Raw genomic sequence first — 22,928 nt, 5'->3', positions numbered from 1 at the left:
AGATGTCTTGGAGGGAGGGAAGCTCACCTCCAATTATCCGTTCAGAGCACCACACTACTCGCTGGAGAGCTTTGCAGTTGTAGGCGGTGCTGTTGCCATACCAGGTGGTGATGCATCCAGTGAGGATGCTCTCAATGGCACAGTGATAGAAAGTCCTGAGGATGCGGGGGCTCATGCCGAATCTTTTCAGTCTCCTGAGAAAGAAGAGGCGCTGCTGCGCCTTCTTCACTGTTTTGTTTGTGTGTACTGACCACGTAACCATATCTGAGGTTCGCTCCAAGGAAGCAGGTATGTATTTTACTTTTTACTACCTGCTCTAGTAGCCTTAAGAAATTTACTGGGTATATGACTTTGACATTTTAAATAAATAAATACGTACATAAAATAGAGGCTGTTTTAAAACAGAGAGTATTTCATCTGGGACTGAAAAGCACAAAGCTCGGAGGCTCTAGGCTCCAAAACACTTTAGTTCAAATCTGCAGGCCATGGCTGATTTATGGCAGACTGCAGGCTTCACTTGTACACACACACACACACACACACACACACACACACACACACACACACACACACACACACACACACTCAAATAACAAATAGACAAGTAGAGGAAGCATTTGAATGGGATAACACTGTGTGACTGTAGCTGTTTCTCTTACTCACAGCTATTACTGTGGATTTTACTTTAAACAGGTACTTCAGTTGTAATTACTTGTTGAGAAGTGTTAGTTCTGTGCACTTTTAATTGTGCACTGGTGCATTCTGAAAACAAAGTCAATAAGCCAAACGCTGCTTCAGTCCCTACAATAAGGGAAATGTATTTACTGAAAAAGGAGCCCTGAATTATATTCCTTCTACTAGTTATTTGTTTATGTTATACACCACATGTATGTTCTAATTATTGCTGCTTTCAGAGAAAAAAAGCGCACTTGTAAAAGATACAATCAGACAATAGTTCATCAGTCCACATGACAGGATTCACCGTGTATAGATTTATGACAACATGTGGTGTGGTGTGTGTGTGTGTGTGTGCATGCTTTTGTGTATCTGTGTTTTTCCAGGTTCTTCAGCTAATTAATTCATTGTTTTTGCCAAACAGGAAATTTGGCAAGAATAAAGCAGTCTTTTTCTTATTCATATGATATTGGACGTGGTAAATAGCATACCTTGGGTTGCTTCAAAGAGAATTTGCCTTGGATTTAGACACTGATTATTGGGTGTTTTCTACAGACAGAAGCCCCAGGACACAAGGAAAAAAGAGTTATAAACCCAAAGTGTAAAAGTTTGTTTGAGTTTTTGGACTACGATATTCATTATGAGAAGAGATACTTCAGTCACGAACAACATGCAGGCCCACTATACAATGCTGCTATGATAGCATATTAAAAACGGGGTAAACCTGGAGTGTATGGATATGTAGTTGAGACCTCATTGTTTTTGACAAACTGAAAGAAATAAAACAGCAGCCATCTCCTGAGAGGATGATATGATCGTTTCTGTTCTCCTCACTCTCTTTTAATAGCAGCTGCTCTTCTACCTGATGTGTCTTTCACCATTGTGGGGCTCACACACACACACACACATCCAAATCAGTGTCTCATTCACAGTCTGTTTCAGTGCAGATTTCTAAGCTGTCGCTTCAATCATCTTATTTCTCCTCGTTCTTGTCTTATCATCTGTTTCCCATTGCTAATCCATCATCTGTCTATTCCACGTGCTGTCAGGATGATAGGTCTACTACTCAGTAAGACTTTTTGCTTGTTATCATTTTCAGCGTATTCGTGGTGAGTCAGCGGAGAGATACAGATACACTGTTCTGTCTACAGAACTACAGCTTATTCAAGTTTTCCAAACCAGTTTTTGGGGAGTGACGATAAAGATGCGGGAAGTACAGAAAAGTCCCACACGTATTGAAACTGATTTTACTTCATGAGTGAGTACAGTAGGATGGAGTTGGAAATGGCTCAGCAGTGCTACAAAAAAAAGTTACAACTGACAGTTTAATAACTAAAGTTTCCCTTGATTTTACTTCCATATGGGTCAGTCAATGAAAATCAGCACGTGTGTCATGATCCTGGGTCTTCGATCAAGCGTTTTGTGTTTTGTTTTGTGTATTGTTGTGATATATTTTGGTTTTTGGTTGTGTTCTTCCTCAGTTTGATGTTTCGTCATTTCTGTCTGTGTTTTCCTCTGTGTAAAGTCCGGGTTTCTCAGTCTGTGTCTTTGCCTGTGTGAGTTCCTGTTTTATTTTGTAGGTCTGCGTCTCCCATCAGTGTTTCTGGTTTCGCTTCCCCTTGTCTCGTTATGTCCAATTACTCCCAGCAGTGTCTCCCTCCTGTTTCCCATTCCCTGATTGCCCTGTGTATATTTAAGCCCTGTGTTTTCTCATGTGCATTGCTGGTTCGTCTGTGTTATTTGGTGTTTTCTGGTGTGCGTTGTCGCCCTCTCTGGTTCCCCTGCATCTATCGATGGCTCCCTGCACCTCCGTTTGTGTCTCAAGATTTCAGGTTAGCTTTATTCTTAGTTTTCCCAGTTTAGGTTTTGTCAGTTCTGTTCTTGCCACCCTCGCCTTTTGTTGATTGCTGTCCTCCTCAATAAAGCTCACTCTCATCTTAAGCTGTGCTAGCACTTTGGGTCCTTTAATAATTTACACACGACTTGCCCCGCAAACCGTGACAGAGTCCCTCCTGGCCCCCTCACAATTCACAGATTTCAATTTTAAAACCTTTTTTGTACAACAACTGTAAAGTAATGATGCCATGCAAACCTTCATAGTGTCAAGATTTTGCAACAAGCTGTCCCTGAAGTACAAACGCCTAGGTTGAAATTTGATTATTTATTTTTTTGCGAGGTCTTATTTTTCCCACCTTTTTTTTTTTTTTTTTTTTTTTTTTTAATCCTCATAACTAGTTGCTACCACTACTACTGTGCAAAACACTTTCTTTCTTAATATCTTCCTTTGAAGCAGTCAGACTTGCCTGTCATTTTTGTTAAGTGGTCTTTAGCAGTATTTCTCCAGGCTTTCTTAAGCTCTTTCTGAGTTTTTCCTTGGACTGCTTTTTACTCACTTTCAGTCCAGTCCTCATAGCTCACTGTTTCCAGTTGGTGTGAAAATAGAATCAATTGGAAATTTTTGGTTCAAATCATTTTCATTATGTACAGAAGGCATCCAGACCGACACACAGCAGCCTTGAGCCATAAAACAGAGTGGAGGCTCTATCATGGTTTGGGGTTCCATTTCAGCCACTCACGTTGGGAAAAGTACCATCAGACTGACCATGCAGCACCATGTGAAAACCATCCACCATCCATCTAAACCACCATGATTGGCAACAGTTTCATTTTTCAGCATGATAGTGATCATAAATACATTGCCAATGCAGTAAAAGCATACCAGGATATAAGGAATGCAATGGAACAATAGCAGTCACGGACTGGCTTCCCCAAAACCCAGACCTCAAGCCATGTGTGCTCATCTTGGCAAAGAATAGTAAAGAAGGCACCCATAATCCAAAGAAGAAGGAATTATTTGATCCACTGCTGAATTTTATATATAACGCGCTTCCATTCATTTTGCACTTTTCAATAAACCACTGCAGCTATTACCTATTTTCCTACAAAATGTTAAGAAATAAGGAGTGGCTCTAGAGTTTTGCACAGCATTCTAAGTACAGGATTTCATCTCATTTCTCTTAGGGACAGCATAATTTTCTCATGTATATACCTTTTTAAAACCAATGATTGTAGTCTACTGTGGATACTACCTCAGGATTTCAGTGAGGATGAAGACTCATATCTCAAACTGATCAGTTTGTGTGTGTTTGATGTTTCTGGTGTTGTGAAAGAGTGGGACTTAAAAAAGAAATGATCTTATAGTGCGAAGTGTCTGTTTGTATTGTTATGTAAACAAAAAGGAGAGAAAAAAAATGCCATGTTTGAAATAAGTGAAATTTTTTAAACACAACCCTCCGTGTGAAATCGAATTCATCACTATATGATATGCATCCCTCCTCCAGCTTCCAGCAGCATGGGTCATGGGTAATTCTGCCACTACATCTCGCCTCTCAGCAGTAAGCGTCATGTTATCAGCGAGGCAGAGGCAGCAGCAGAGGTTGGAGAAGACAGTGGTGTCAGCTGCCTACCTGTGTGTGTCAGTAATGGATTCAGATACAGGGAGTCGCACATCCCGTGCCGCCCTCTGTTATGAAAGCTCCTCACATCCAGCTGCCAAGGGCGTCCCTGCTCCTCACCCCTCCCCTCCCCCTCACTGTGCTGATAGGTTCATGCCCCCCATGACTCTTCAGCAGATGAAAATAGATAAAATCATCCAGACATGGCGTGAACTGACAGTTAATGTTTGCCACACACTGATTCAGTTGAAACACAGACAGTGAGTTGAATATATTTCTATTTTTATTTGCTTCTTATTCACTTATTCAGTATTCAGCAATAGCATTTTTTTAATACTTAGGAAACTGTATAACAGACAAAACTCACACAACAGAGATAATTCTCTTACCATGCTTATTATTTGTATTCCCCAAACTTCATATTGGACTTTGCTTCTACTTAAAAATAAAGTAAATATACAGTCATCACTACGCCCACACTAGCATCTAAGCAGATAAAAAAATATTACTGATACTAATTGCCGGCTTTGTTGTCATCCTAAAGAATCGCACATAAGTTTCATAATTTTATGCCAGTACCTAATAAATGTATTCACCCACACAAAAGGATGTTAAAAACCCAGCTTTAAATACAAGCTTAAAGCTTTCTTTAAACGTGTGTTTCTGAGCCACTCGTAAGAAGTGGAAATGAGCTAAAAAGACAACACCAACACAGCATCACCTGTTAATTTCTTAGCAAACGTTGGCTCATTTAAAAATCCGGCAGAGACACAGCGACGCTAACATCCATCTGGAGATGTGTCTGCACAAGCCTGACTAACTATTCGCATTATACCCAACCGTCTTAGTCTGTTCTATAGTCTCAAATAAGCATTTTTGTGGGATTAACTTTCAGATCTCATATCCTGTAGCTTTTTTTCTCATTTCAATTGACTCTTCCCATTTAGAAGTACTATAATTAGTTATATCCATACTTAAACCCATTACAAGAGCATATCATTTTTATACTTATTCAATCTGAGTACATAACCCAGCAGCTCATCAGGTACATGTATAAAGCTGAGTGTAAGGTAAAGCAAATGCAAATATTTTCACAGCACTCTCTTATTTTTGGATATTATAAAAGTGTGACTCTGGATTAGGGTTGACTGGAAGTGGACGTGCATCTTGGGTAAAGGACCCGCTCATTTTATAGTGGCATCAAGCAGACTCGTGCGGTAATGGATATCTGTGTACACAAGAAAATGGAGTTGTATTTCTGCGCCTGAAGTGTAATGCCTGGAGAGAGAACACAGCGCGTTGAATGCTTTTAAAGTGAAAACCAAGAATCCCAGGGGAGCATTTAAGCGCTGACAGCTGTTTTACATCTAGAAAATGTGGCAAAAAAAAAACTTTGTCAGTTTGCTTGAGGTTTGGTTTTTTGCTTTTTGTTTTGTTTTTTTTCTTTGCTTGTCTGATGAATAAACAAATGGCACCTCTGCGTTAGCTCAGTCCTCTGCTGCCATCTGCTTCTGCAGGCAACCTTTCAAACTGTCTTTGCTCAAACACTTTAGCCATGTGTTCACAGGTGCACTTAAATGAAAGCCTGAAATGAAAGGTTGATCAGGCCGTGCTTGTAATGATGATTGTGAATGAAAGTATCTGACTTTCTTTTCACCGTCCCAACATCCACAGTGAGATAGTAGCAGGTCCCCCCTGCCTTCCCCAAAACTGCTTTGTAAGTTTCCCTAAAATCGCTGGTCACTTATCTGCATCTTTCACACTCCTCCAGCCCTGAGCATTCTGAAATGTGAGGAGGCTCGTTCCAGAGCGTGGAATCTCCTGAACCACCTGGCAGAATTAAGTGTTGTGTCAGCAGTATTGATCAACCACCCCTTCAACCCTCTGCAGATACATTATGGCAGTAAAAATCTCCCTTAATGTGTCTTTAATCCATGCCGACTGCCTGGCGCAAGTCCTTATTGTCTTGTAAGTGCAGTCATTATCTGTGATGTTCAGTAAATGCCCAACAGAGAGTACAGCCAAGGGTGAACTACTGTTACTCTGATGCATAGTAAAGTGAGGCATTTGTATGAGTAAATGGATTGGCATTAATTCCTTCTTAGCTGCACTTTTGGCCTGCTCAGCACTTCCTTGCAGGCTGCCAGTGGACTTCTAACTCTGCATTTAAGCCTGCTGCTATGCATTCATATAAATGGAAGCAAGACAGACAGACAGACACACACACACACACACACACACTGCAGCAGGAGAAAGAGGGAGGAGGCATTTTTCTTCCTATGAGATGAAGGATGTTGAAGAGAGAGAATATAGTAGAAGATGTTGAGCCTCCATTATCTGGATACCCCTGCGTTCCTCTGTCAGAACTAATAGATGTTGTTTTCAGGAAGGCTCCTTTATATTGTGCATAATCTCTTTCCCTCTGTGATATCAGCACCTGTTGGAAGATATGAAAGGATCTGAGAGTGGAGGCTAAGGTTTACATTTAAAACTTTCAGGGCATAGATTGATTGCTGCAGACCAGAGCTGTTCAACATCTTTGAAGAGGATGCTAGGAATAAGGTGGATTGGAAGCTGTGGCTAACTGAACCAACTGTAAAAAGAAAGATTTTACTTCTAAGGCCCTTTTTTTGGTAACGATCTTGAAAAAAAATGTTAATTTATAATTAATGCATCTTTAGTAGTTTAATTACCCTTAAAAACTTAAAATATAATTAATAGTGTTTAATAATCAATAATGTATGTGTCATTATTCCTTAAACTTGATGAGTGATATGTTGCATCATGTATTGTGTCACAGCTGTTAAGAAACAGTAACAGTTCAGTTCTGGCAGCATGAGAACATTATGACTTTTATATAGTGTTTTCTTATTCTAAGTGACCACTCAACATTTTAAACACACTCACCGGCCACTTCATTGGAAACATCTACTGAACTGCTTTACAGTGCAACCACCTAATATGGCAATCACATGGCAGACGATCAGTGCAAGACAAACTGCTCAAACTGAGTATCAGAATGAGGAACTAAGGTGATTTTAAGTGACTTCTGTGCAGGTAGCATGATTCTTGGAGCCAGATAGGTTGGTGAGTACTACACAACGTACTGATCTCCAGGGATTTACCTGCACAAGCAGGAAAATGTCTAGGGTTTACAGAGAATGGGCCAAAAATAATGTTATCTGGTAGAAAATTATTTGTTAATGTCAGAAGTCAGAGGAGAAAGGCCATGCTCCTTTGAGGTGATAGGAAGACTACAAATGACCTCTCCTTACAATCAAGGTGTGCAGAAGAACAGTTCTTAATGCACAACAGTCTCTGAAGACGCTTCCTCCAAGGAAGGTACGTAAATGGGGTTAACGAGATCCTCGTAGCATTTTGTCTACCACCCAACTTTATCCTCAGCTGAAGTCAGTAGCACCCAACTCCCACTGTACACCATTTGAACAGAGCACCACTTTCCTGGGTCACCTGATGATTTGCCAGAATCAATTAGTGGCCAGCTGAAAGTCTTGTTCCATCCTAAACTCACTTTCATAGTCCCAAATGCTTACCAAGCCCAATAAGACTCTCTTAGGCTAATGGCTCCCATCAGCTATGGTGCCCACCATCAGGTTTGGTGATTATCACCATAACAAGCATCAACCACCCTTTGGTTAATATGGAGATCCAAAACATTGTCCATTGAGTCTCAATAGTCCCAGCCTCACTTGAAATTTTATTGAACTTCTGCTGGAGGTGGGAATTGAAGTGCTCACCAGGACCTGCACCAGATGCTCCCAGCACAACCTCTCTAAGTCCAGTATCCTCCCCCACCAACTGATACATCTCAGTTGATATCCAACTCAGGTGATCAGTTGGTAGCTCATTTCCTCACTTCACCCGAATGTCCAAAGCTTGTGGCCGCAAATCTGAAGAATATCCAGTGAGTGGCAGTTCTCTGGGGGAAAATGCAAAATTAGTGATTGACCTGCACTAAGGTGTCCTGGTCTCAAATGCACTTACAAACACCCTGATGCTTGATCAGGTGTCCCTTATGGACAAACTGTGATTGGCACAAAGGCACAATAATAAAACAACACTGGAGACTACATCAAACAGGCTGTTTTTCTCAATTGCGCCCTTTCAGGTCTCGATATTATGGCCTGTGTGTGTGTCTCCAACACAAGTCTCCCGGTGGAGTACTCTCCAGTGCCCTACTCGGTAAATCCAAGAAGGCAGGGTTCTCTGAACTGTCATTCTCCACATAAGTGTAAATGACAGAACAAGAGCCAGAGCCAATTACCCCACCTAAAGGTTAGGGAAGCAACCCTCCCATCCAGTGGGGAACACCCCAAAATATAGGCAGCAAACTAAGGGGATACAAGTATACCCACCCCTGCCCACCCCTCTGACGGAGGGCAATGAATGATTGGAGCACAGTCCAACTCATCTTCAGGGATCTGAAGAGGCACAGGCACAGATCATAGGCCCTGTGTTGCATGATTATATAATTATTTTCTCTTTCCCTTTACATGCGGCATTGCAGAATGCAAAATTAAAAGTACTGAAAATTAGATATTTCAAATTTGATAATTATTTAACAATTTCTTACTATGACTTCATTATCAAAAAGGCTAACAATGTTCTTATCAGTTTTCATTTTTCTGTCATAGAATTCCAAAGCTCGCCTTTCCCCTTTCACACCTACTTGAATTTGTCGAGCATTCATCTTTCTCAACAATATTCCTGCTCCTAATTCAGAGATGGAACCTTGGACACCCAACGACCGTGAATATGACTGTTAGCCACGGCACAGAGTGGAATGATTTCATTCTTGCCACCCACTGGAAAGCAATCTAGGCCTGTAATGGGAAACTCAAATAGCAAATCTGTGGGTATAAGCATGTCTTGAGAAGTCACGAGTCAGCAACAGGCTCAGTTAAGCAATGAGATAGTTTAGCAGGAGGTCAAGAGACTTACAATTAAAGGAGGGCACTTTCTTTCTTGGAGCTCTGGGTCAGTCTATTTGTCGCTGTGGTGGGTTCTCATAATGACATGTAGAGGAGGCAATTAAGGGAAGAGCTGGAGAGGTGGAAAAGTGGGGAAAAAAAGAAGAATTTATTGAATGTTTAAAAAAAAGGAAGGGGGGGGGGAAGATTATGGAAAGAGGTGAAGTGTTGATGAGATACTTTGTATAAGCCAGCAGTGAGACTAGAGTTTTAGAGGCTTGAGAACTGAACCTTCAAACAGTAAATATAAGGTTTTGGTGTCAGAAGGGAGGAAAGGGGAATCACTTTCTGCAACCACAATCTAAGGAGGTGGCACAGGGTACAATACAATTCTACTGCTCTTCTTTGTCTTCTATATGGTGCCATTCCATTGAAATGGGATGTTCCCTGCTGTTTGTTGAACAAGAGCGACATATTGCTATTCTTTTCTCAATCTTATTCGGAAATGGAAAACCATCAGTACCACACATTATATGTATGGTGCATGTAGAAAAACAACAAGAGCTGTAAACAACTGGCTTCTCATCTCAAAGAACGCCTCCACACCACAAGATCTATCAGGGCAAATGAAAAAAAAAAGGCCTCGAGCAGACCTTCCCAAAGTGTGGGGCCCGCCCCCTAGGGGGGCGCAGAGCCATGGCAGGGGGGGGGGGGCGGTATGAAAAGGAAAAAACAAAACGCTTGGACACTGCTAGCACGGGGCGCCCGCAGAAACGTAAAGCAGGAGATGAAGCATAGCTGAATATGTTTCCAAACCAACTTCATTCTAAGCCAAAGACTAGAAAATCTGGTGAAGCATATCTTCCCTTTGGTTTCACCTGCACAAGTGCCAAGGTAAGTCTCCCCTGCAGAATTGATTTTCCCTTCGTTGGGAGCAGTGCTGGGCTCTTCAAATCACGGACAAACAGTATCCCACATTCGTGATTTTTAGTTCACAAACACTTCTTGTAATGACTAACTACTCCTGACATTTTAGAGATGTTAGCTCTTTATACAGTAAAGTTACAGCAGGATACAAATAATATCAGGCTGATCCTGCCACGATTTGTTCCCCCGGTTCAAATCACAGACAAACAGTATCCCACAGCTGTTTATGTTTTTAAACCCATTTTGCACACAGAGGCATTTTTTGAAAAATGTATTGATAGCAATGTTGAATATTATTACGCAGGAAAAAACAACTACACGTAAAATAATCACACCGTGACGCCTCTGCCTTTCTAATTGGAGGGACAGTAACTGCGTGTAAAACCTGCTGATTAACAGTATTTTGTCTCTATCTGCCATTCTGCAATTCATCTCATGTAAACAATAACGTGGTGCACAGCGTGACGTGAAAAAGGGCACATACCTTTGACGTTGTGTGACGAACTCTGTATTCCTCCTCCACACGTAAACGCAAAAAAGGAGTTTTAAAAATCTCAGTTTCCGGTGATTTGAAATGCCGTTTGCGTGTGGACGAAACAGCTTTTTTCAAAAATACCTGTGTAGGTGTGGATGTACTGTAAAAGATTTAGTAGTTTATTTTATTACTACCTGTAATTTATTGCAGAGTACTTGTATTTGCTTAATTGTTTATTAAATGTTTGAGGTGTAAAATAAACCGCAATGGAGCAAAATATGGGTGTGTGTGGTTGGAGGATGTGTTAGTGCGTGTGCGTGCGTGCGTGCGCGGGGGGGGACATTTTTCTTGTAAAACAAAGGGGGGCCCAGCAAAAAAAGTTTGGGAACCACTGGCCTAGAGCAAGATGTACCTCCAGAGAAAAGTATACAGCCAAGTCCTGTCTTTTAGCACTCCAGTATACCGAAGATGAAACCACACCCACCTGTCACTGAAAAGCTGCTGTGTTCTTAATTATACATAACGTTAAGCCTCAATATAATTAAAAGGGGTGAATTGTGTAAATGTTCACTTTCCATACAGCTGCCATGAACAGGCAAATAATTAGCTGTAGAGACTGTAACAGGTTTTTTTTAATAATAGGCTATAAACATGTGCTCTAAAAGTGGCCGTTCTAACACGTACTTTATGGTAATTGAGTCACATTTAGTGCCTCAAGTAGTCACTTGATGAAGTGTAGTTTTCAGCAATTGCATAGCAACTTAATTTTTCAGCCTCAGAGGTTTCTCATTTTATTATACTGCATTTTTTTAAATGGGAATCACTGACAGGTATTGCTTTAATTTTTGGGGGCTGGTACTGTGTTTCACTCAAGACAGCAAAGTCTTACACTAATCTTATTCTTGTTATAATATCGGTTTATTACAGTATATTTAACTTTATCAGTCCTGCTTAAAGGCTTTTTAAAAAAAAAAAAAAAAAGTCCAATAGGTTTTTTTCACATTTTCATTCAGCTGTTGGACTGGATTCCACGCATTTACTCATTAACACACTATTACCAGTAAGCATGAGCAAAAGTTCTGGATTAAAAGTTTTAGTGTTGGCTTAATTCATCCAGCTATTTCTTGACAGGAATTAAAATACTGGAGGCAACTTGAAACCGAGGCTTGTTTTTTGGAAAGAAAACTACTGCCTTCAGTCATACAGCACGCCCACTCCCAGTGAAGCCCCCTCATCTTTGGAAGTCATTAGTTCGACAGGCAGGCGGCATTATGCTGATGGCGGTGAAATGATAATTAGAGTTGGAGATAGATTGAGTCAATATAAGTGTAATTAATTTTTAAGTGTGAGGTTTATTAGTAGAGAGGCGATCAGGCCACTAATGAGGGCCTGATAGAACTTCTTAAATAGTGCAACCAGATTAATAGCTTCTGGCAGTAGAATCTACTTTTATTTATTTGCTGCATTTGTTTGTATATTTAGGCCAACACTGGGTTGATCATTTGTGCTGACAAATGAGCTTTCTGTGTATTCATAAACCAAATGGAGACAAGCTGCTGCACAGATTACACACAGATATTACACTCACATACCCTATGTCTGTGACTTTAAATAGATTTTTTTTCTGCCCATTAAGGCTCATCTTTTTAATTGTGTCATTAATTAAGCTTAGAAATACTTAATGAACTTGCTCAATTAAGTCTGCCCTCTTTTTTGGTTTAATCCTCGCTTTAAGCACTGACTGACTGTCCTCTCTCCCTGCACCCACCCTTTACATCTGTTTTGTGGAGGATATTTCTCTGCCAGCGCTCCTCAGACATCCTCTTCTCCTTTGTGTTGGTGCTTCACAGTGTGTACACTCGTTGAACAAAATACAGCCATTTCCGCTGCTAGCCTGCTTCTAGGAAAAGGCTGTAAGAATGTTGGGAACACATGCGCTCACATGAGAGATTTCCAAATCACTGCTAAATGAGGAGCAGTTACTTTAATTATTTTAGATTCTTCCTTGCGCACATGGTTCGCAGACCGATGACCTCTAGTGTTAGTGAAAAAATGATTCTCTTTTAAACTGTGTGATAGTGTTATACTAATATCAATCAGGAATTTACCCTGATATATACCAAGAATTAATTAGGCCAAGAATTAATTTTCAATCCACTGATCACTGTTTACAAATGCTGGTGGTTTATTATTTGAAAAAAAAATCTAATAAAAGGCTAAAACATCTGATGATAGCTGTGATTGCATTCCAACAAATAGCATCCTGGACCAAACTCAATTCATTTGAACTGAATCAGCTACACAAGATGAACACCAATGAATTCTCACATTGCCTCGCCACATAACCCCAGACCACAGTAGGCCATCTCATCAGTACTGACCTTTCATGGAAAACAACGCCATATTATCAGTAGAAGAACTGTAAAATCTAATAAGCTACCAGTATCTAAAACAAATGCAACCTCACTGCATTAGAAGAACTAACAACAGTTTACTTCAGATAGCTAAATCAGGCAACCTGTTCATTGTGAGTGCCAGTAAGCAGTACTAAATGAATTAGTTCAACTGGCGTTTATGGCATAATTAACAAATTCATTTAGTATGACTCGCTCTGAAAAATCAAGTCATTCAAAGTGCTGTGACCTCACAATGAACAAGCTGCCTTAACTGACGCAAACTTAAATGAAGGTAAAAAGTTTGCATATATCTTTAATAAGTGTCAGCAACTTATGACGTCTGTCAAGGAGGTTGTGTTTTTGTAGTCTTTGCGTGTCACTGGTAATCTGTAAATGCAATAGCTCAAAAAGTTTCAAAGGAAATTCTGATGAAACTTTGTAGGGGTGTAGAGTGGGGTCATATTAGTAAATCTATTAAAATTTGACATGCATCCATCAAGGTCTTCAGGGTCAACTTAAAAAGCCTTATAACTTGTATGTGTTGCCAACATATAGAAAGAACCAATGTAAAGATTTTAAATATGATGTCAAATTTGACCTCTGACCTTTCCTTCAAGGTAAATACATGATCTTAAGGCCAACAATAATATAATAATAATCTTATATATAATCTTCTTTGGTTTTGATAACATATAGGCATATAGGGAATGATTTATGGGGATAATAAATGTCACGTTACTTTAGACCTCCAAGGTCAAATGAGGTCAAAATTCCCATAAAATCTCTTTTATCTTTAAAACTATACTTAAAATCCTACTGCCTTTGTTTTATGATACTCATATATGGTAAATAAATGGTAAATGGCCTGTATTTATATAGCGCTTTACTAGTCCCTAAGGACCCCAAAGCGCTTTACATAGCCAGTCATCCACCCATTCACACACACATCCACACACTGGTGATGGCAGCTACATTGTAGCCACAGCCACCCTGGGGCGCACTGACAGAGGCGAGGCTGCCGGACACTGGCGCCACCGGGCCCTCTGACCACCACCAGGGTGGGGATTATAAACATAGCATTATAGTTTGCTGCCAAATATCATGTCACGTTTAGCCTCTGACTTTCCTATTTCACGTCTGCTTTTCTTTCAAGTTGACCCCAAAATGTGTTATACATCTAAAGAAAGTATAGTATTCAAGCAGGGCTTTTTTGAAACAGTCGTGTCAATCTTTTTGCAGGGCACTGGAAAATGATCAGAGTTTTCATGTAAGCACTTGTGTTATATTCTTGCTTGGCACCGTGGTGGAAAAGTTATCATAATGACCAAGCACAAAAAAAAAGAAGTGAGGCAGAAATTCAGTACGTGCTTAGGATTTTATCACATTGAGGAACAACAGCAGCTCAGGTGGTGCTGCAGGTTGTCCTTGACACAGATCTCATCCTGATGTTCAGGTCAGCTCCTTGCACAGTTGCCATGTGTGTGAGTGGTTGAAACTGTAAAGTGTTCCTGCTGTTATGTTGATAGATAGATGTGCTAACGTGAAATCGGCCCCATTTGCTAGTCGCACATAATAAGAACACATATTTTCCTTGCTGCATTTTGTCCCTTTGCTGTCCAATAGTCAGTAAAAGTGCATGCATCCACTGAAGGATACAGTAGAATTTTTAGTGCCATCTGGTTACTGGTTCTTTAAACGTGTTTCACTTTCCTCAGTCGCTAACTTGGTCTGATTTTCTGAACTGTACAGTAAATGTGCTGTAAAGCTTAAAAGGCAAAAGACAGTCATTTATCCGTTGCTCGTAACAAATTGCAAAAAAATGCAACTTTCTCCTTAAAAGGCAACACAATGTTCAGCCATCCTCCCAGAAATTTGATAGTTTTTTAGCTGCCTTTTACATGACCACTTGAAAGCACACTTTTCTCTCAGATATAAATCTGAGGCAAGGTTACAGTTTTGATCTGTCTTTTTTTTGTCTTCTTTATAATGAACAAACACTGCAGCATAAAAACCACCATTTCTAAGCCCGTGTGAATGGTGAGCGTGAGTAGTCCCTCCCAGAACTGTTAACGCATCTTGTAAAGATAGTCAGGGGAGCTTTTTGTAGCGTGTAATGCTTTTACAACATCACAAAAACCGCAGGATTTCAAAGGCTTTTCTGTGGCTGTGCTATTCGGGTCACAGAGGGGGGAAAACACAAAAAACTGAACTAATATATTTTTGGTTTCTCTTTCTAGCCTTCTGTGAGGAGGGATGCCGAAGCGGCGGGACCTGTGTGTCTCCCAACACGTGTGTCTGTCCCTCGGGATTCACGGGACACCGCTGTGAGACAGGTAAGACCTGAGGACATCACCTGACCCCACACCTCTCATCTGTCCAGTTTGTTCAGCCGTCTGTCCCAATTAAAATCTGACACGAGCATCACGTTGTTTTTATTGACTTTCAGGAATGACATCGGCAGGATGGTCATTAGATGTTTTCTTTTCCTACTTCACTCTACACACACACACACACCTACACACACACACACATTTTCATGCTCTGGCTTTAAAGTGTTGTTTAAATTGGACACTGCAGAGATTGAAGCTCCCAAGAGAGTCATAGAAAGAGTCAGCTAATTGTTCCCTACCTTCCTCTTCTCCTTCCTTCCACCTTCTTCCTTTCTCCCTCTCCTTTTTCACTCTCCCCATCATTTCCCCCAGTTGTCCTTCCTCCTTTCTTTTCTTTCTTTTCATTTTCTCCTCCTTTGTCTTCTAACTTCTCTCGTTTCTCCTTCCTTATGTCTTTTTCCAGTTTTATAAGCTACTTCTCTTTACCTCTTTTGCTTCCTTTCATCCTCTGCCCTCCTTCCCTGACCTCTTCTTGGCTCTCCTCTGCTTGCTCATTTTCTCCTTTCCTCCTCCACCCTTGTCCTTGTCTTTCTTTTTACCCCCCCCCCCCCCCCTTCCATTTTCTCCCCAGATTCTGTTCTTGCTTTCCCCTTGTTCTTTTTATTCCTATAAGCTTACTCCTTTACCTCTCTTGTCCATCTATCTCTACTTACACAACCTCTGTCTTCCTCTCGCTCCTGTCCCATCCTCCCCTATGCCATTAAACCTCCCGTCTCTGTGGTCTAATTTCGCTGAAGTGATCAACCTGCTCACATGGAGCACAGGAGTCACGGGTCAGCTATTTGTAGCATGTTGCCATGGTTTCTCTTTAGATAGGTCAGACAAAACCTTCATATTTTTACATATTGAATACATCATTTGTGCTGCTGTCAGTCAGCCTCCTAATATGTAAGTGTAATGCAGAGGAAGATTCTCTTTGCTGTTTTATTTTGTGTGTGTGTTATCTTCATCACACATTTTAGACCAGCACCAGTGTCTTGAAATTAAATCCACACTGTGCATATTGAACTGATCAGACTTAATTAGGCTGTATAGCACATCTTCATTAGGAGGGAAAAATCTATGGGCATGATAATTTAACTCATTCCAAGTCTGATCTCAGAAAGCAGCCTAACTCTGAAGGCTCCAAACTGTAGTCAGCTACTCATGAGGATAACCAATCAATTAAAAATAAAAGTTTCAAGACCAGACAAGAAAGAAAGGTATCGTGCTTGAAATCATGAAAGACAGAGACACTATTGGTTTGATTTCAAATGTTCATAAGGCTTAATTTGTTTCCTGCACTGGGTCTCCCCTGGTGGCGACCAGTCTGCTGTTTCCAGCTTAAAAATGGATCCCATGTTCTTTTAGGACACGTCTCTCCCTGCGATGCTCTGATCCAGAGTATACCCTTACTGTTTGGTCAAACATCATTCTCAGATACTCCCTGAAGATTGTGAATCAAATGAAAAAAACAAAACAAAAAACATACACTTTATGAGCCAAATGTCTCAGTACACACCTGTGTAGCATCCAATCATTTGTTCAAACAAGAGGAGGCAAGACGTGTTTCCAGGTTTAGAGAGAAAGGGGACTGTGCTGTGTCATACATCTATACGCTGTACCACAGCTTAAAGTCTGGACCTCATTAAACATGTAAGGCAGGCTTAAATTTCTACATGCAGATACAGATACTCGGGTTGCAAAGACACCGGAAGGTAAGTTACACAAAAGAGAGACATCACTGCGTGACACAGACTGATCCTCCACTTTTTTCTCTCAAATTCATAACAATCATGAATCTACTAAAAGAATAACTTCCATCTCTATGACCTAACCACAGATCTGAAAAGGAATGTAAACGGAAATTCAAATAATATTGCCTGCAACATGTTTTTTATCAGCTCTGATTTCGATGTTACATAAAATTACTGAAATATAAATTTCCACATTTAATCCATCGTCTGCTATAAGAGCACAGAATGGCTTTAAGAGCATATGGAAGTAGCTGGGCACACATTCGATGATATGCAGAAATGGACAACTGGTTAATGGGATGAAAGGTCTTGCAGGTCCGAAATGCCGAAACATGATTTATTTTCACTACATTTTAGTGTATTGACCATGAATAATTTTGTCTCTATAATATTGAACTTTACTCAGTTTCTCTATGGACTCTATTATATTCAATTGTTAATCAAATCAGTGTTTTTAATTTAGTTTCATTCATCAGTGGTATGAAGAAAACAGTTTGATTGTTAAGGTATATCATTATGAATTGTTTGAAACATGCAATTTTTCTATGTAGAGTCATTTAAATGTTCTATTGGAGGTGCACGTGAGAAGGCTTTTCTTTTTGGGGGGGATAGCATGCAGGAGGTAGGACATAGGACGGCCGCTCGTGCGATGCAAATTACTTGCAGTGTTCTGAAATAGGCACAAATCAACACAATTAGACATCACACAGACGTTGTACTGGGGGGCTGGCAGGTTAAAGACTGTTTAACTCTTTTCCCCATAAAGACATTTGACAACAATGCTAATGAGCGTCCAAGGGGGAAAGTGTTTAACGGTCTTTAACCTGCCAGCTCCCCAGGACAACGTCTGTGTGATGTCTAACAGTGCTGATTTGTGCCTGTGTGAAAACAGTGCAGGTAATTTGCAGCTCGCCAGTGGTCGTCCTTTAAGTTTTAGTTAATTCTGCGTATAGTATTCATATTAAGAAAACATGAACAAATGCAAAGTCCATTGAAAGTACTATCCCTGAAGATCCTTGCACTCCATGTGCAATATATAAAGACAGTATGAAATAATCTTAGATTTCATGTACATACTGTACCCGAACAGGAAGCGGTAGAAAAAAAGGGAAAAGCTTTGCTCTCATTTGGAACAAATTCTTCTTGCTTTTATTGACTAAGGTGGTTGCTGGATTGTGTGACTTTAGAATTGAGTGCATAACAATGTTTGTTCTATCTAAAAGGTTTGGGGAAAAAAGACTCATCTTTGTATAATAAGGACAGTTCTCTACCAGCAGGTTATAAAAACCTGGCAGTCCTTTGAATGTTTTTTATGTTTTGTTTTTTTTTCTCACCAGCCTCAGCTGTGTGGGTGTAAAGTTTGCTTCGTCCCAGTTTCGGCCTTTTGAGTCTCTAGCTTTGTGCTACATATTTGTCATGTTCCATCACTGGCACTGGCCTGTGGTGTTCTCTGAGCTTAAAGAGTCAGTCCATCTTTAACTTGAATTTTTTGACTTTGTGTTCATGTCATTCATCCTTAAATTTTTACAAATGCATTTTGAAATAAAATACCTTCGTCTATGCCCAAATTTCTCTCCTTTATAGAGCCGAAGACTGAAGTCAGTGTAGTTTTGATTCACTGCTCCTTCTTCTGGAATTCGTTTGATTAAAATTATTAAATTAACCCTTGCTGCTTTTGCATCAGGAGATATATTCCAGATTTTATCGCATTTTTAGTCACATTTTTTCTTATAATTTACTCCTCTCACAGCCAAATCTTCAGCTTCAGATTTTCATCTTCAGTGAGTTAACGGCAAACAAAGTCACCACCTGTCTCATTTAAATTATTAACTTATTTTCCAACCCCTTAAATTTGTAGCTAAGGAGGGAAAAAAAATCATATGATTTCCTGTAATTCTTGGCTCTGAAGATTTGAATCATTGATCTGGTAATCGGCAGTCATTAGCATGCAGGGCATGTTTTGAAAGGCAATCAGGCAGAAACTAATTAACTCCCCTATTAACAGCATCAAATATCTATCAGTTAATTAACGTGGCAGTGAAGCTTCACAGCCGTGTTCTCCAAGAATGCAATATTATATGCAATAATATACAGTATCTCACAAAAGTGAGTACACCCCTCACATTTTTTAAAATATTTTGATCTTTTCATGGGAAAACACTGAAGATATGACACTTTGATACAATGTAGTTAGTATACAGCTTGTATAACAGTGTAAATTTGCTGTCACCTTAAAATAGCTCAACATACAGCCATTACTGTCTAAACCATTGGAAACAAAAGTGAGTACTCCCCTAAGTGAAAATGTCCAAATTGTGCCCAAAGTGTCAATTTTTTTTTTTATTCAATTTAATTCAATTTTATTTATATAGCGCCAAATCACAACAACAGTTGCCTCAAGGTATTTTATATTGTAAGGTAGACCCTACAGTAATGTTTGGCAACAATTATTTTCCAACACTGCCTTAACTTTGTTGGCCATGGAGTTCACTAGAGCTTTACAGGGTGACACTGCAGTCCTCTTCCACTCCTCCATGATGACATCATGGAGCTGGTGGATGTTAGAGCCCTTGCACTCCTCCACCTTCCATTTGAGGATGCCCCACAGATGCTCAATAGGGTTTAAGTCTGGAGACATGCTTGGCCAGTCAAGTACCTTTACCCTCAGTTTATTTAGCAAGGCACTGGTTTTTTTGGAGGTGTGTTTGGGGTTGTTATCATGTTGGAGTACTGTCCTTTGGCCTAGTTTCTTCAGAATGTCACAGACAGTGTTGGCCAAGTTACCTGAAAAAGGTAATTAGTTACTTTATTACTTAGTTGCTTAGTTACTTTTTTAAAAACTTTTTTAAAACATTTAATATTAACATTGGAGCACGTTTGTGCAAAGGCTGTCTGCCTTTCCAGTATTCAGCTTTCAAGAACTACATCTTACTTGACAAAATCTCCTTTTGTGAAGCAGTGTTTGCAGCGTCTGAAGCTCATTATTATCTCTGAATCCATTTTTTATAAGAGAAATATTCCGAGTTGAAACTCCGGCTGAAGTTGAATCGGTAAACATTTGAAGAAGCTCTTAAAGTCTAAGTGCTGAAAGGCTGTGAAATTAATCTTCCATGTGAAGACACCTTAAATGTAAATGACAAGAGGAGTGAGAAGTGTCGGCTGCAATCTCGCCGTTCAGAATGAGTGAAGTATTTTCTGATCTCCAACATTATATTGTTATTTCAGTTCTGTTTGTTCCTTTAACTGTATCCCCATTCACCTCTGCGACCGTTTCACAGCCTCAAAACTCAAAGTATATGCTATTGTAAATGATTTTTTTTAAAGATGGAAACAGTGGATGTAGGGAGGAAAGATGGAGATAAAATACTTTCATGTCCTTACAGTGCTGTCTGGGTTGCTGGAGTTTCCCCTAGAAGACTTGCCATAGGCAACGTGTAAGAGGAGTGCAGAGGGTTCTTGTTTTACCTCTGTGCATGACATATTCTCTGTCACTGCATTTCATTCTCAATCTGTCTACCCATCTGTTGAACTCTCTTAGTATCTGTCTCTGTTTCTCATGTACATCTGTCTCTATCTTCTGACTCCACTCCTAACTCGCTCTCTGTTGCCCTCCCCTTCTGTGCAATAACGCTGCTCCACTGACACTCGTCTGTATACTGTAGCTCAATGAGAGGTTGAAAACATCTAAATATAAAGCCAGCGGGAAAAGAGATGATCTTACTGCTGATCTTTTCATCTTCTCCCACGTTGATGTGTTCTTCGGGGCTACCTGTCTTTCTCCAGTGGGCTTACATAGCTGCCAGTGATCCACATTTGGACCACTCTGATTTTACTTTCTGAAAGTCTTTACACCAAAGGAGTCAAAAACATAACAGCCGGCCTAGGAATGAACTCCCACTTCATATATATTCAACTTCATTGTCAAAAATAGCATAGTTTGAGTATGTAATGTACTAGAGTATGTTCTGCTGGAACAGAGCTGACAACTTCTGTTGTCAACAGTGTGACTTTATAAGAGAAGCAGCAGAAACAGCTGTGGGTGAAAACCAACCATGCCAGTGTCACTATTCAAGGTTTATGGTCCAATATCTCCTAAACGTTACATTAACCTCAAAACAACACATGAGGATTAGGTTAAATTAGCTAGAACTGAACCCCCGCCATTCATACTGAAGCCTCATTTTGAATAAATCACTGTAATGATTACATGATGAGGACTTTTTCTGGAGTGTTTTCACAAAATTATTGATTCAGACTTAAATGTTATTTAGGAAACAACTTTGGCAATGAATGCTTCATGATCGACAGACATTGCTGAGCAATCACATTTTGCCTTTGGTACATTTAGGGTTAAAAGATGCTGGCATCTAAGTAAGACAAGTCTGTATACATGCAGGTAATATATAACTACAGTGATTTTATTTAAATGTGGCTTCTGGGTGTGCTGTAATGAAGTCAGGAAAAAAGAAGAAAAAACTACAATAAATGCAACCATTTCCAAATTGCTGACATCTGACAGTTAATTCAATTCAATTCAATTCAATTCAATTTTATTTATATAGCGCCAAATCACAACAAAAGTCGCCTCAAGGCGCTTCATAGATACAGAGAAAAACCCAACAATCATATGACCCCCTATGAGCAAGCACTTTGGCGACAGTGGGAAGGAAAAACTCCCTTTTAACAGGAAGAAACCTCCGGCAGAACCAGGCTCAGGGAGGGGCGGCCATCTGCTGCGACCGGTTGGGGTGAGAGAAGGAAGACAGGATAAAGACATGCTGTGGAAGAGAGACAGAGGTTAATAACAGATATGATTCAATGCAGAGAGGTCTATTAATACATAGTGAGTGAGAAAGGTGACTGGAAAGGAAAAACTCAATGCATCATGGGAATCCCCCGGCAGCCTACATCTATTGCAGCATAACAAAGGGAGGATTCAGGGTCACCTGGTCCAGCCCTAACTATATGCTTTAGAAAAAAGGAAAGTTTTAAGCCTAATCTTAAAAGTAGAGATAGTGTCTGTCTCCCGAATCCAAACTGGAAGCTGGTTCCACAGAAGAGGGGCCTGAAAACTGAAGGCTCTCCCTCCCATTCTACTTTTAAATACTCTAGGAACAACAAGTAGGCCTGCAGAGCGAGAGCGGAGCGCTCTAATAGGGTGATATGGTACTACAAGGTCATTAAGATAAGATGGGGCCTGATTATTTAAGACCTTGTATGTGAGGAGCAGGATTTTGAATTCAATTCTGGATTTAACAGGAAGCCAATGAAGGGAAGCCAAAACAGGAGAAATATGCTCTCTCTTTCTAGTCCCTGTCAGGACTCTTGCTGCAGCATTTTGGATTAGCTGAAGGCTTTTCAGTGAGTTTTTTGGACATCCTGATAATAATGAATTACAGTAGTCCAGCCTGGAAGTAATGAATGCATGAACTAGTTAAGAAGTATCAGTATTAGTAGCAGTACAGGACAATGTAAAGTTAGCAAGTTAAACCACTTAACAGTTTAATTGGGTGAGTATGCTGACTGCTGAACCACTGCTGAACCTTGCACCCTTGTACACCAGACAGTTACAGCGGTTGACAGGTTTGATTTTTCCTTAGCGCCTCGCACCCTTTACATAGGGACTTTTAGTTCCTTTGGGTGAAGGTTTCTGGTCACAAGCAAAGTGATGAGCAAATTATAACTTTGTGTCTTCATGGGTGACATCATGCTCAAAATCATGATCATTATTAGTGCTTGTTTTCGGTATTTTGTGCTATGCTTGTTTATCATCTGTTGTGTATTATGCATGTTAGGTTGGCTGACTCACGACTACAGAACTAATTACCAACGGGTACAAATAAAGTAACCTGAACATGAACTTGTTTAGAAGTGCACACATGGACAGCTGTGAGCACCAAGGATGAGTAGTTGTTGTTATTATGCTATTTCCTGCCTCACCTG

General features: G+C 40.1%; 1 protein-coding gene across 1 annotated transcript in view; it reads left to right on the top strand.

The window, feature by feature from the left end:
- The window catches only part of LOC146583683 (protein kinase C-binding protein NELL1-like), a 307,223-nt gene that overhangs the window by 245,168 nt on the left and 39,127 nt on the right, over positions 1–22,928 (top strand). Inside the window, exon 15 of the mRNA XM_085275922.1 lies at positions 15,097–15,192. Within this exon, the coding sequence (XP_085132048.1) occupies positions 15,097–15,192 (96 nt within the window). The remainder of the gene's footprint in view (positions 1–15,096; positions 15,193–22,928) is intronic.

Source organism: Mchenga conophoros, linkage group LG1 (assembly GCF_057382185.1).
Source record: "Mchenga conophoros isolate Kocher_MC1m ecotype Shallow Benthic linkage group LG1, M_conophoros_male_GT1.1, whole genome shotgun sequence".
Taxonomy (NCBI): domain Eukaryota; kingdom Metazoa; phylum Chordata; class Actinopteri; order Cichliformes; family Cichlidae; genus Mchenga; species Mchenga conophoros.
The sequence above is the reverse complement of the archived record's forward strand: the minus strand, read 5'-3'. Positions and strand labels throughout refer to the sequence as shown.